At 32.7% G+C, this 15,072-nt stretch overlaps 1 protein-coding gene across 1 annotated transcript in view; it reads left to right on the top strand.

The window, feature by feature from the left end:
• LOC147072310 (uncharacterized) overlaps positions 1-15,072 on the top strand; it is a 621,588-nt gene that overhangs the window by 275,145 nt on the left and 331,371 nt on the right. The window contains exon 3 of the mRNA XM_085947307.1: positions 4,244-4,348. Within this exon, the coding sequence (XP_085803433.1) occupies positions 4,244-4,348 (105 nt within the window). The remainder of the gene's footprint in view (positions 1-4,243; positions 4,349-15,072) is intronic.

Raw genomic sequence — 15,072 nt, 5'->3', positions numbered from 1 at the left:
TAATATCCGTCTAACATTATGTAAACAAATCTAATCAAATAAAACTATGATTTACTGGAAAACGGCCATTGTTGAATAACGAAGAATCTTAGCTCTTGACCCTTAGATACCGCAGAAAGTTCAGTAAGCCAGCTTATAGTTTTAGGAGCAATTCAAACTAAATCCTTTCGGTAGAATGGCTTGATAAAACAATAAAAAAACAAACTATTTCGATGATCGCGTTCTGTGGGAGTTAAATGGTAGTTAGTAGTAAAACAGGAAAAACGCATGTTTCATCTCAAATGGGGGCCCTCTAGCCGGCGGCAGGGTTCGCATGTGCCTACGCCCCTACCCTCCTCAGTCCCCGCAGCCTCACCGTGAGAATATTGCCGCATTTTACTTCTTATTATTCTCAAACACTTTTATATCATCGTTGTTTTTTTAGTCGCCTTATTGTTTGGTAGTTATATTGAGAAACAGAATCCAAAGAATAAAAATAATAATTTCTAATATGGAATCCTTTTTCCACGTGGCTCACGCACTCATTTTTGGGGTTTGAGATTAAGCAGGTTTAAGATAAAATAAATTTATTACATGAAACATCCACCTTTTTAATGTAGTTGAATAACTGATAACCATTCTTCATAAAGCTCAAATCAAATCTTAAATCATCTGCCACGATCGTCGCCGATCGTAAAATGTCACTTTGGATCATTTTATAGAGTCGTAGCCAATGTTGAATAATTTATATTTTTAGTAGGTACCCGATTCACTCACCGACCGATGACATTCGGTCGAAGATTACCCAGTGTGAAAATTTCTAATGTTTTATAATTACTGTATTTATACACTTAGGTAGTCGGTCCAGTGTCAAAACGGACTGATGCAAATAGTCTAACTGGAAAGATTTTATTTACTCAAAATTTCAAAGAATGTGGATATAATATTGATGAAATAATTATCAATAGGTATTATAACATTTGAAAAATATCGCCAATGCTAGTAAGTCTATAATTTAACATAATATTTCAAACTTGAAGATAAAACCCGTTGAATTTTACATAATTTCAAAGAATTTGAATTAATAACCTTCTCAGAATATTAGTGCTTACATATTATAATGTTATATCCATCCAAATCACATTATTTTTAATTATTGCGGAAGACAAACAGTAAACTACTTTATTTTTCTTTCGACTATGTCCGATCCTAATAGGATCATATAATATGGGCATCCACATAGTAGAGGTTTATATTGACAGATTTTGTTTTTACGAGAAATGGATGTCAGCCACTTGCTCAACCTATTAGGTCCATTCTCTGACTCTGACTCATACACAAATTGAAAAACAATATGTGTACTTGTCAGACCCAGGATTTGAACCTTAGACCCACGACGCAATAGGCCAACGCTTACGCCGTGCAGCCATCGTGGGTGATACACAAATGCATAAACAATGTATTTATAAACAGTGAAATTGTATTATAATAATATTATATTATCAACTGCATGTATAGGAAACTGAAGATAAGTCTAAAATCTAGGTAAGGCAAATCGCATTTTGGATAACTTTATTGATGGTAATTTTCTGTGTGAAATTTCAGAGTTCATTCGAGTTGTCCTTTTTCTCATTTACGCATAGGTTTTCCATTTTTAAGACTTTCCCTTTACTTATACACACAAGTATAGCATAATATAAGAAAAACAATCACAAAATATAAAAAGACGGTTATTTATTATAAAAATTTAGCAAAAAAATACTGTGAAAGTTTCTTTGTAATATTTATCTAATAAATCAATCCTTTGATAAGGTACCATTTTAATTAACGCTGGCAGATTATATGCCGCAATAATACAAAGATATTTTTTTTATAAATGTGATACACTTACCTAAAAGAAAAATAATCATCCTGAGACTAGGTATAATAAATAATTCTGTGCGATGTAATAAGTAGGTACCTATTCGCCCAAAAATATGAGATGAAAAACGCCCGGGGCGAAATCTCAGACTTTACTTTGCGCAAGCTTTTCTCCTCTTTGTAGAGTGTGGAAAAGATCACATTTCGCGCTTTATATTATTTTTAACCTTCTTCGTACATTTACGATTGTGCAAGCGTTGGCTATATTTTATATTACGTTTTGTGAAAAATGCTCTGTCATAGTCTAACGTGTGTATAACGAACGGACTCTTAAGAATAAAGTCATGCAAGGTATAACTGAGTATTGATATGGTACCGCAGGCATATTGATAATTTTACGTACTTCCCTTTTGTTAAACTGCTCTTTTTAGATATTTATATCAACGACAATATATTTAACATTCTAAAAATCAAACTTTACACACAAGTGTAGATTGGCAGAGCGCCCGTCTCTGAAGTCACGGAAGTAGGGTTACATTCCGCATTTTTATATAATTATGTATTTAATACTTTGGACGCTGAAGACGCTCATGCGCGTAATGACCAGGCGGCCGATCGATGTAATTAACGTGCATTTTAAAGGTGCTAATTAAAATCTCATTATATAGTCAGCAGCGAATGAGTTAAGGACCCGATGAATTGAATGAATGACTATCGACTATTATATTGATAATAATATTGACATATTACATCACAACCTCCACTTTGTGGAAACCCATGAGTTTCACTTGAAAATGAAAATTTCCTTTTATTTATATAATTTACTTATACAAATTCGATACATATTGAAAATTATTTTGATTGTATTCACTGTCAATTCATTCATGGCGGAAATGCATTGTATTAATTAAAATGAAACACAATTTTATATAGTACCTACAAATTTTATTATTCCACTTTTTTTAATATTTTGGATCAGTTTCGTCCGCTTTAGAGGGACATTGTCCAAAATACAAATAAGTAGAATTAGTACATACTGTGTTTTATTTTAATCATAAAATATTGAATGCACACAAGATTTAAGAGTGTTAAATTAATTATTAATCTCGAAAATACATGTTTTTAAAAACCCACGACGGCCGAGCGGCTACGCATCTGGCTTATAATGTTGTGGGTCCAGGGTTCAAATCCCGGATCTTGCAATAATCATTTAAAAAATAGTTGATAAGGCTATCGTAATTCACTGATTCACTTAGTGATACTCAAACTATACATATTATGGAAAACACATGGAAAAGCTCTTTGCGTTCCTCAGTGGTTAGGTAGTTATGATTATTTTCTATAAAATAAGTATAGTCTAGAAACAAGCTCATATTTTTTTTTATTCTTCTTTATGATGCTTCAATTCGGGGTAATCTTTGACTTTCTCAGGCAGAGTACTTCCGCTCTCTGTCTCCAGTTAAATATAGACTCCCAACGTTCGCAAGTATTCCTGAACATCAGAAAACCACTGAATTCGTGGCTTTTCCATGCTTCTTTTTTATATATTACTAGCAGTATGAAATATACTCGTTGACCTATTCTCATACCTAACAAATATACATTAAAAAATTCATAAAAATCGGTCGAGCCATTTCGGAGGACTGCGACCACAAACACCGTGACACGAGATTTTTATATACATATATAGAGATTAATCGTTAGACGTTTCATCGATTATTCAACGTGTCACGTGGCTTGTGATTACAGTATATTTTCTAGATGCTATACTCACTTTCATAAGATTTTACGGTAGAATATTTGCAACTTGTGATAGTCACTGGTACTAATTATTGTTGTATATTTTTAAATAATTTAATGTGTACAAACATCTAGTTAATAACTTTTAATGCAGTTACACGTCATGAATAGACGCGCGGGTTATTTATTCAAATGATAAACGTATTCCCGCGCTTTTAACTTTAATTCGCCGGCACGAGTTATAATCGAATTAGCCAATTCAAAAAATGCTACCCGCGGCGGGTATAGGGCGGGCCGCCCACCGTCGCACTGCGAGGTGCATGTTTGAAAGGCGGTGACTAGCTATAACCGCCGTCATTTGAATTACAAATGTAAATCGGCGAGCACTGCCGCTTCCAGCGAGCCAACAAATTGAAACATTGTGGCGGCATCGCCTCCGTTGGTGACCCCAGCACCCCTAAAGCCATGCGGTTTTCTTGTACCGATATACGGAACTTAAGCCCCGTGTTAAAACTTAGCTATCGGCATTCATTCTGTTATACAAATCTAATAAGTCTGCGAACTCATGTTGTTCAGGAGACAAATAAAACTGTAAACCAGCCATTATTCATAAGTTAATTTATTAATGTTGACGTTTTTAATCATCAATTTTATTTTATTTCAGGCTAATAAATCCGGCCAAGCATTGTTGGATGCAGTATTTAATCAGCTCGACTTGGTTGAGACCAGCTACTTCGGGCTTCGTTACTTGGACCAAGACAACCAACCTGTAAGTATTATTGATGGAATATTCAGTTAATGGTGGCATAATGCAATGTTAATTCAATTAACACTTAGTTGTGTTAATATATACCTACTTAATGATAATTCACAAAATATATTAATTCGACGACGCACTTCCATACAACATTTATACGAGGGTTTTTTTATATAATCGGAAAACTTTTCTGTTGAAAATCCCCATAAACCATCCGTTTGATTTTCATTGGTAGACCACGTATCCCAAGAGATACGCAAGCTATAAATCTGTAAGTGATTGTAAACACAATGTTGCTTATTCTGTAATTTCATTAAATTAATATTTTTGACGTACAGAAACAAACATTTTAATATAAACGGAATAAACATAAAGAAAAGTATAATATACTGAGATTGATATAATAGAGTTTGAATTTAAATTCTAATTGATTTACGTTTTGTAGTATTCCATTTGAATCGATTTTAGTGACCCGGGTTTTGCCTTTCGCTTTCTTTAGACACTATGGCACTTTATGCATGATGTGTATTCAGATATATCAATAATTGTATTATTTACCTTAGGTGATTATGTCGTAAGGCGAAGTCTGGGCCACTTTAAATATTCAAATGTAATGGTACAAAACTTAAATCTATTGTAAAATATTGTACGTTTCTGAAAATTAATGTAGGCAGGCATCTACTTCTGTTACATGTCGCACGATTTAAAAAAAAATATTGAATGATGTTTGATACATGAAAAGGTAAATAAATGGGTCTTTATTAGAACGTTTTGTTGAACATCACCTTAAATTTTAAATGGAAAAGATTGACAGTGCAAGGTTTAATTCTCTATTACAGGAATTCCCAACCCAGTGCCCGCAGACGCCAATGCGCTTGCGAGCACTTTTGCGTGCGCCCACGGACTCATCTGTGCATTTCATATATAAAAAAACCAAAAATGTTCTTCTTAAAATCGATTTATAAAAATAATGACAATTAAATGATTGGGTCGGTTGATTGGATAAATTAATTTTCTCGTCGATGTATGGTTCAACACGCAACTTAATTTATGTCAGAATGTTTAAAACTGCATAAATTTAGAGCTTTAGCTGACCAGTAGTGCTGCTGCCTAGCGGGATAACAATGCAGATTTAATTTATTAATAGCAATTTGCGTACTTGGTTGTCATAACACAATGTTTTTTTGCTTTTCATTAATTTTTCAAGACGTGCCCAAATAATTAAAAATTCGAATTTTTTTTTAGTAAAATTTGTAAGTATATTTCAATAATTTGATATTATGAAAAATAAAACTAATACTATGTATTTGTCAAATATACGCACCGTAAGTGTAAAACCAAAACATGTGCAAAAGACATATTTTGGAGATATTAGGGTTTGAAGCCTTCGTTTTGTTAGGATAAATAGTTTCTAAAAAAAACATAATATTTATTATCATTATATTATTAATAAACATAACATATCTTTCAGTTACTTCACTTTTACAATATCAAGTTCATGATTTTGCAGTTGTTTCGCATTTCATCTCCAAATTTAAAAATTTGTAGATGTCTTGGTTTTACACTCACGGTGCGAATATTTAGTATTGTAGGGTTCATTGAAAATAATGTGCCGGATGAAAATAAGGTTGGGAACACCTGCTCTACTAGATGACGACGCATAGTACCTCATCTTATCTATCTCTGTTAGGAGATTGTAAATATTATATATATATTGTGATAATCATCTGATACCGTACATACTTAATATAAAATAAAATGCATAAAAAACAGAAAAATAATAAATATTTTCATACGCCAATTAATTATAGGTACAAAATTTCAATTACATATTTATTATTTTGCTTCGTACGGTTTCATGGTTTAGTATTACTGCATCAGATCATAAAACAACATTTGGTCGTAAGAGCCCTTTAGGAGCCATCCTTCAACTAAAGGTGTAAAGGCAAGGTAAGGTGTATGTACGGCGTACGCGTACCACCTATATTATGAAGTATAGACCTACTTTTGAAGGAAAACGTCATAAAATAGCTGCGACTTCTCCGGAAATACTTCCCTAGGGAATCAGAATATTTTTTGATATTATATATTTCATCTTGTATAATAATTCTAAATAGTTGTACACGACATCGTAGAAAAACTAGAAAATATTTGCATGCCTAATTATAATAGTATTATTGAAACACGCCATATATTTTTGTATATCATCAAACATTTAGTTTTTAACAATTGAAAATTATTCACTACCTATTATAAAATTGTACAGTACTTATTGACAATTCAAACAATAATTATGTATTTTTGTCAATCTATATTTTTTCCCAATATTTAAATAACAGCTAAATTTCAATTTTGTCACGAGCATTTTTGTCATTTGTTAGTGTAAAGTGTGATATTTTGTTAGTTTTGAAATAATCGAGTTTAAAGACTGAATCTAAATATATGCAATATTAGTAGTGGGTGGTAAAGACTTATAAGGTAAAAAGTTAACCAATGGAAACTAAACAAAGTAATTTACAGTTACAAGTTAGCAGCGGAATATCAATTTATTACATATTGAAGAGAAACTTTCCATAGACCCGTAGACCCAGGGAACTCAGAAATTATGGGAACTGAAATACCTAACGGGCGTGGAGTAACAGGCAACCGATCTCGAGTGTGGAAGAATATGAAGAAGAATAAGAACATGTCAAGAACAAGAATACTGTTTTCCTTCGTTCTGACACCTGCTCTCGGCTTACGCACTGACGCTCATTCAATATTGGTATATTTGAAAGTTGCAACACACACTATTGCACATCTATATAATGTTGTTCATTTCTGTAGGACACTCACACATTCAAAACTCTGCGTCAAAATTTAGTGTTATAGCCTATCGGAATTATTCGACAGATGACAATATGTTGCTATCCTTTTTCCGTTTTATACATTTTAGGAACGAGGAAAATTATATTGGTTTCAGATTTTTATGATTTTTTATAAAATGTTTTATTTCGAATAAAAATAACAAAAAACATATTAAAACACTTGTAATATGTATTATGTAAGTTACTATTACTGGTACATAATCTACTGGTCCGAGAATGAGGAGTAAAACAATGAAGTCACATGTACTGGCTATTCATCTCAGATATTATTATTTAAATGTTATATTGTATGTATAGTTTTTTATTTACTTCCCTGGAAATATAATTATAATTGATATGTTTTTAAAGGGTAAGCACAAATTAATGATATCACAGTATTAGATTTATATTACTCGGTTAATCATTTTTTTCAGAGAGCAAAACTAAATATAACATCTCTTTTAGGATACATGCACTTATCGTCGGTGTTTTGTAAAAAGGGCGAATTAACCAAAATGCTATTTTACAGGAGGACGACTTTTAACTTTTGACATTTATTTGTTAATTACCTGTGGATGATTATAAATATCTAACAAGTTTATAATAAAGCTTAGAAAGAATACTGTCATTATAATAGGCATTATTATATAATATTTTAAAAGGCTTAATATGTCACATTTGCTTTTTATTCGTAATAGTAAATGGATATTCGCCCTTACGATTATAGTTTTTAAGTACTTTCCTGTGGAGATACAAATTTGCCGTTTTTACACAACAAAACTAGTGTGGTACATATTGTATTTTCGTTAAAATCTCGATTTCGCCAAAATGGTTGATTCGCTCTTTTTACAAAACACCGACGTTATTATGTCAGACATGTTTGTAAAAACGAAAAATTTAATAAATGAATTAAAAATTAGGAGACTTTCTCGTCAACCTTTGATTACACTGGAACATTAAAAGTAGTACAAACAAGTGCGCGCCTTGGGATGTGCGCCACTTCTCTTATTAAAGTTGTTATCGTACGCACTTAGCTCGGAGGAGGGTAGTTTTATGACGCAACGCCGGAGATTTTCGCTCTTCTTGACGGCTGACGTTTTATGTCTCAGCTTTAGACACAAGCATCATAGTTTCGCCTACCAAGAGTTGCCGATACCTGTTTTTAGTGTAAAAAATACATATTAAATTTTATAAGTATGTGTACACCTCCTTCACTTATAATCCCTGTACATCAGCGAAAAATATCATCATACTAATTACTTACCTATTGCATTAGTCCGCGACTTTGTCCGCGTAAAATACGGAAATTAAAAAAAGACAGCTATACAGAATACGTCACTCTACACAGCCTTTCCATTTCTAAGATAATATCCAATCAGTGCCTTAAGAAACGTCAGTATAACGCTCGACCAAGAGCCCGATTGACCCAGCGCGGTCGACAATGGTACCGCACCTCACCTCATCTCTCCGCTGTTGCTATCCGACTATTGCACGTTAATTTTTATCATGCAACTTTTTTAAAAATCGAAATGAAACTGCTAGTCGTTTATATTGGCCTAGTATGATTTGTGCTATCATATAAATATTCTAAACGCGAGTTATGAGAGTTAATTTCATAGGAAACTTAATTTCTGGTGTAGTCAAGGCCTGAACAAAAATGAACAATAAGTGCGAGTGAGTAAGCATCCGGCACGCTTATATCCCCGCTCTATGCGTTAGAGTAAGATATAATTTCTACGGCTGAATTAAATATTTTTTGAAAACGTAGCCGGTAAATATGGATTTGACTGATTACATTCATTTGAAAAAAAAAACAGCGAGCACGTGTTGCTAAAATTTATTGTTTTTATGTTAAATATAAAGTTAGTGGTAATTATTTTCAGTTCTTTTAGTAGAATATAATATGGTTAACTATGGTTGCCGTACTGAGAAGCAACACGATGGTATAACGTTTCATAGTTAAGTTGATGATAATAAAATCGGGGTTAATTTTGCCGAAAAATAGGCGCTCTCTGTATATCATTACTCTGAGGGCAAATGCGTCTTTATTGCAAATAGTTTTCAATGCAGCTGGCTATATTAAAACTTGGCCGTATGCCATTTTGGGCTTCTCAAAAAATTATAGAACACTTTCCATTTTAGCAGTTATTTGAAGATGTTTATGGCCGTATAAGCTATTTACTGAACCAAAGAATTAACAGTAGATTAAAAAGTATAAATTGATCATTATTTTGGAATATGAATGAAATACTTAAATAATCTTAAAATAATGTTTTTATTTCTTATTTTATTCCTTTTAATTAGTTAATAAATCATTAGAATTTCGTTATATTTTTTTTATAACACTCAACTGTTGTGAGTTTTACAAAAGTTACGACGAATCAAGATTCTGCCAAATTATGAAACCGTTATCGTGATGAATCCGGGAAGTATTACGTTCACTGAAACTTTCGTCTATACTTATTTAACAGATTTGATTATTTTTTTATTGAGTCGTAATATTGAGAGTAAATTGCATCCTTGATTATCCTCCCGAATTGAAACAAAGTAACTCACGAAAAAGATTCTTTTTAACCAATATTCTGTTATTAATAATACATTTTTTGTCAATATTTTGAGGTGTAAACAATACAATTATTTAGACACGATGTAACGATTGAAGTAATTGACTTGATAAATACTTTATTATTTTTTTTAAGTCTTAAATAATTCGAAATAAAAAAATCTGTATCAGAAATAGCAACAATTATTCGTAATGGTCAATTTTACCTATTAATTTCTCGTTTTGTTTGAAGCAATCTACCATAACAGTCAATTCAATGAAACGGAACTTTGTCAAATAGTGACGTAACTCGTAACAGTTTTAGTACAAACCGATTATATTACACTAACTAATATTTATAAAAGAATCCTTGCTTGAAGTCTACTTAAGAGCGTACTTCAGTGAAACGGCAAATAATTTTCAACAGTAGGTGCGTCGAAATTTCTCACTAGTCGCCAATCGGTGACCGATAGTCGAGGTGTCTGCACGTCGATTTGTTTTGTCATGGCGTCGGATGAAAATATTCTTAAATCGTGTAAAGATGACTAAAAAACTTTACATATGTACTTAAAAAAGAAAACATGTCGATGAATATAATATTATTATTAGCAATATAACAATAAACATAACATTAAATCGACGCATGTTGGATTTTATGACAAATTATATTTCGTTCATTTGCACAATCCGCGCATCGCCTAGCCACGATCTTTTTAGACCATGCCTCAACTGAAACATAGCCTTAACTAATATATTATCATTATTAAAAAGTATACATTTTTTTGTTATTAAATATCATAAAATGAGTCGTATATTATCGTTACCTACAAGTAAGTATTGTAGCCACGTGCCATATTTAAATAGGGTATATTGCATTAGTGATACTAGGAGTCCTGGTTGGAATTCATTCCACGTATTTTATAAATTTATATCTGCATCTAAGATTTTTTAAACGTTCACGTTTTCCTTGAAGTTTTAGTGAACCCATCCAGCCACAAAATTCGTGGTTTTCAAGCGCTCTTGTTTATCATTGGGAACTCTTATCAGTCTTATCACTCTCAAATGTTTCATCCCGCAGGTTTAAATATCGCAAGTTAGAAACGCTTTACGAATCATCAATGCGCTGCCTGGTGATAATAACATATTCAATGACGTATTTTTCCATTTTAAATCATGTGTATTATATAATAATTCACTTCTTACATAATATTAACGTACATTTTTTGCGATGTTCCTGATATACAAAATGTAATGTAAATGTATATCCGTTATTTTTACCGTTTGTTTCTAAATAAAAAGCATTTAATTTTATAGAAGTAGCGCTCGAAATGGAACATTTTACGAACCGGAGCGCTAAATATTTTTCAGAAAATATTTTAACATAGGTCTTATCTAATTTTATGCATATTTTATAAAAACGACTTAGGTTTTTGTTGTATAACCTATATAGCTCAGATAATCGAATTATTTTTTCACGAGTCAGCGATAATTTTGGGGATTTAATGCCATTTCGAACCCTGTATAGAAGTATGTTGCAGTTATAATATTTAGGGATAATACACACTGTTGTTATCCTTATTTCATCATTATTACTGTTTTAACTAGAATTTATTAGTATTAAGGCTGCTTGAACTGATTCTATTGATCTCAGTTAAGTATATGTGTTGCGTTACAACCTACTTCCGCAGAATTTAACTATTTCGTATATCCAGTAGCTTCCTGCTTTATTTATTGTGGACATTTTCTACATCTGGATGACTAAATTTCTCCAGCGATTTTTCAATCTTCGAGCTGTGTTTCCCGCTCGTTTATATTTAATGTGTTAGCAACCTTTTTACGTGTTGCATAATTATTTCAAATTTTATTATGGTCAATAAAATAGTCTGAAAGACCTATTCAGTGAAAATCGTTCAGTTTTATTATCTGACATTGAAGAAAGGTATTGACTAAAGTAAGTTAATCAACGCCTTTTATTCCCGTGTAAATTTCGTACCTCGTGAAAAAAACTCAATCGTTCATCCTAAACAGAGAAGAACTGCCATTTATCCCGACTTGATTTATATAAAATAAAAAAAATCTTTTCATCAAATGGATTTAGTTCCGTCTCCTTCGTTTCCGTTACAGGCATCGCCATTAAGAGAAAAGTGATTTTAACATCCGTTTATATTGCTTGCAAACTGCCTATAAAAGAAGAAACGTCGACAGGGCTTCTTTGAAAAATTACTACCCATCCAACATCGCTGTGTGCAAGAAAACGGGATATGGCGTATTGACAATATTTCTTCTTTCTGCATTAAGGCTATACCTAAGTTGAGGCATGATCTAAAAAGATCGTGGCTAGGCGATGCGTGGATTATGAAAATTACGCGTGCCGAACGAAATATAATTTGTCATATAAATCCAAAATGCGTCCATTTAATGTTCTGTTTATTGTTATATTAGTAACAATATTAATATATCCATTGACATGTTTTCTTTTTCATGTAAATGGGTAACGTTTTTTAGTCATCTTTACACGATTTAAGAATTGATACCCCCCGTCACCATCACAAAACAAATTGACGTGTTCACAGCTCGACGTTCGCTCTCCGATTGCCAGCGAGTCCAAAATTTCGTCGTACCTATAGTTGGGAATTATTTGCTGTTTCGCTGAAGTACCGTCTTTTAAGCTCTACCAATAAAAAGATTTAGTAATACTTACCTATATACATTATCTTCAACACAAGCTTTCGGTTAACATCGAAGTTAATAGCCCCACCAAACCAGAACCCGCCTCGCACCACACCCGGTCTTAATCAGGCGTATCAGGAGACAGTACGTTTGGATGTGAAGCATCATTTTTTTATGATTAGGAATGTCTCAGGAGCAGTTATCTAACGCTTAGGTCGCCATGCACTCAAATAAATGTGCTTTGACTGAATTTACATGATTTTAAGTTTAAGGTACCCATGGGAGAGATGAGCACGTAGAGGCAATATTTGAAAATGTAGTAAGCAACAAATTAAATCTAATAGAAAACTGCCGAACATTTTAAGTGAAGAGATCTTCACGGTGGCAGTACCTATAACAATACCAATCACATAATTAGCTTTACTTTATATATCAAATAAAAATATTGATCGTACGGTGTATAGCAAGGCGCACCATAGTCAGACTACGGTACAAAGCTATGAATTTAGATCGTAATTATTACTACTTCGAATGCAATATGGTAAACTATTAATAGAAAATGATAATTAAAATAAATGGTAAAACGTTCATTAATGTGAACGAAATATGCAATCGAATATCTGCATTTACTGCAAACAGGTTACCGCGTTGCGATTTAAGATAATTAATAACTGGCACTACCATCGTAACTCGCAATTTAGTGCTGTGGTCTGATTATATTTAATTTTGGGTGTATAGCTACGATATTTGAAAGATAAATGTAGTTATATATAAAATTTGAAGTTATTTGACAGGAAAACTAGTTTGATTCCATGAAAATAAAAAAAATATCGCAGATACCGTTTGTCGCTGAAGAAAAAATATGAACATATTGAGGTTATTTAGAAAAAAACTGTAATGCAATCAAAAATGCTTCATTCAAGAAAACATTTAAATTTTTCTTAAGAGTAACAAAAACACTGTTTTTTTCAATTAAGTGACAACACGTGCCCAATGTGTTATTCGTAAAAAAACGCGTTTTTATAATTATCTTTAAAGCTAGTCGATATTTTACAAAAAACGCTAAATTTAACGCCACAATATGCTAGATACCTACAATTTTTGCGAACCAAATCTTAAGTAAAAAATGCTAGATCTGGCTATGAAAACGGGATATTGTCAACGCTGGGCAACGTAATAAAAAATAATTTCTATACGAAGGCATGCAAAATAATATTAAAACATCTGTGAATAGTTTAGGTACGTCATTTTTGCGATATTAATAAAATAATTGGCTTCAGGGGTATTTTTTGCATGTGGCAAGATTACCTGATTGCTTTGGTTTGTGAACGTGTACGTAATTTTTGTACTATTTTAATTATATTTAAGAATGGCGTGTATGTATGATATAATACATAGGTATTGCTAATTTTCTGTATATTATTTTGGCGTTGTTGCAAAAACCTTAATACTAAGTGACATACCTCCCAGATAGTTTTACGTTTTTAACACTGCACAGTTCCATAAACATTGTTGTTGGGTCGACATGTTACCATATCCGCTTCACTTTAGCATTTCCGCAAGGTAGAAGGCCGTGCGCCCTTTGGCCATATTAAAAATACGGAAAGCTTTAGGCTTTGGAGGCGCTCATCCTTTCCCCGGGGGTCGTAAACAAAATATGGCGCGGCAGGTGGCAATGTGGCCATAATTCCTTACGACTTATTCATTCACTCGTGCTTCATGAAAATTGTGTTGCCATACACGGTGGCCACAAGTTCATAATACTCGTCTTTGGTATTTATGACCCACCCTCACACTATCGTTATACTTCGTCACAAAATCTTTACCCCATTGTCTAAATTACGTGACATTTTTTAACATCCTCCCCCTATTCTTTAAAACAGACACAAATAATCGATTCTCACTTTTTTTTTTTAAATATAGTTTATATTTTCTACAATCCCCCCATCCCGTCATCACAAATCGGCATATCGCATAATACTCCCCCTCGTTATGTCGTGTCGACATATATGGATGACCCCTAATTTGCATGTAACTGTGAACTGTATTACGGAGGAAATATTACAACTTACGAGTGATTTATTCAATGTCTAAACCTAATACTATGTCCCTACGTGTTCAAAAGGCGGCTCTCGTGGTGCAGTGCGTTAGACGCTGGCCTTCCATCCCGGAGTTCTGGGTTCCCGGTGAGGTCTGTCATGTTACATAATCTAATATGTAAATTCCTCAAGTCTGGGAGTTTTGCCACCATTATTGGCCTTCATTATTATCGGCCTGTTGTGAAAAGAAACAAATAATAATAATACTAATAATAATAATAATAATAAAATAACATTACATTAACAAACATCAATGCATCAACAGCACCACATTTCTAATACCTACATATAATATTTCTCATTTTCTTACACTCGCTGTCCAAGTCACGGAGACACAATCTATATAGGTTAGAAAACAAGAGCTGTTTCTACCAAATCGGTAGCTCGTATCATAACTATTTTCTTTTTGATATCTACTTCGCATCCACATTTATTATAAATTCATGGATCCGAGATAAACACTTTTACTTATTTATTTTATTATCATTGATAGGGTCGTTAAATGGAGACTTGAACTTGAATGACTATCTTTATCGTATCGAAATTTATAACGATCATAAATAAATAGTCATTATTTGA

The sequence above is a fragment of the Rhyacophila brunnea genome, unplaced genomic scaffold (assembly GCF_057557595.1).
Source record: "Rhyacophila brunnea isolate RB1 unplaced genomic scaffold, BYU_Rbru_1.0 scaffold_2, whole genome shotgun sequence".
Taxonomy (NCBI): Eukaryota; Metazoa; Arthropoda; class Insecta; order Trichoptera; family Rhyacophilidae; genus Rhyacophila; species Rhyacophila brunnea.
Note: the sequence above shows the minus strand (reverse complement) of the source record. Positions and strands in the feature narration are given on the sequence as shown.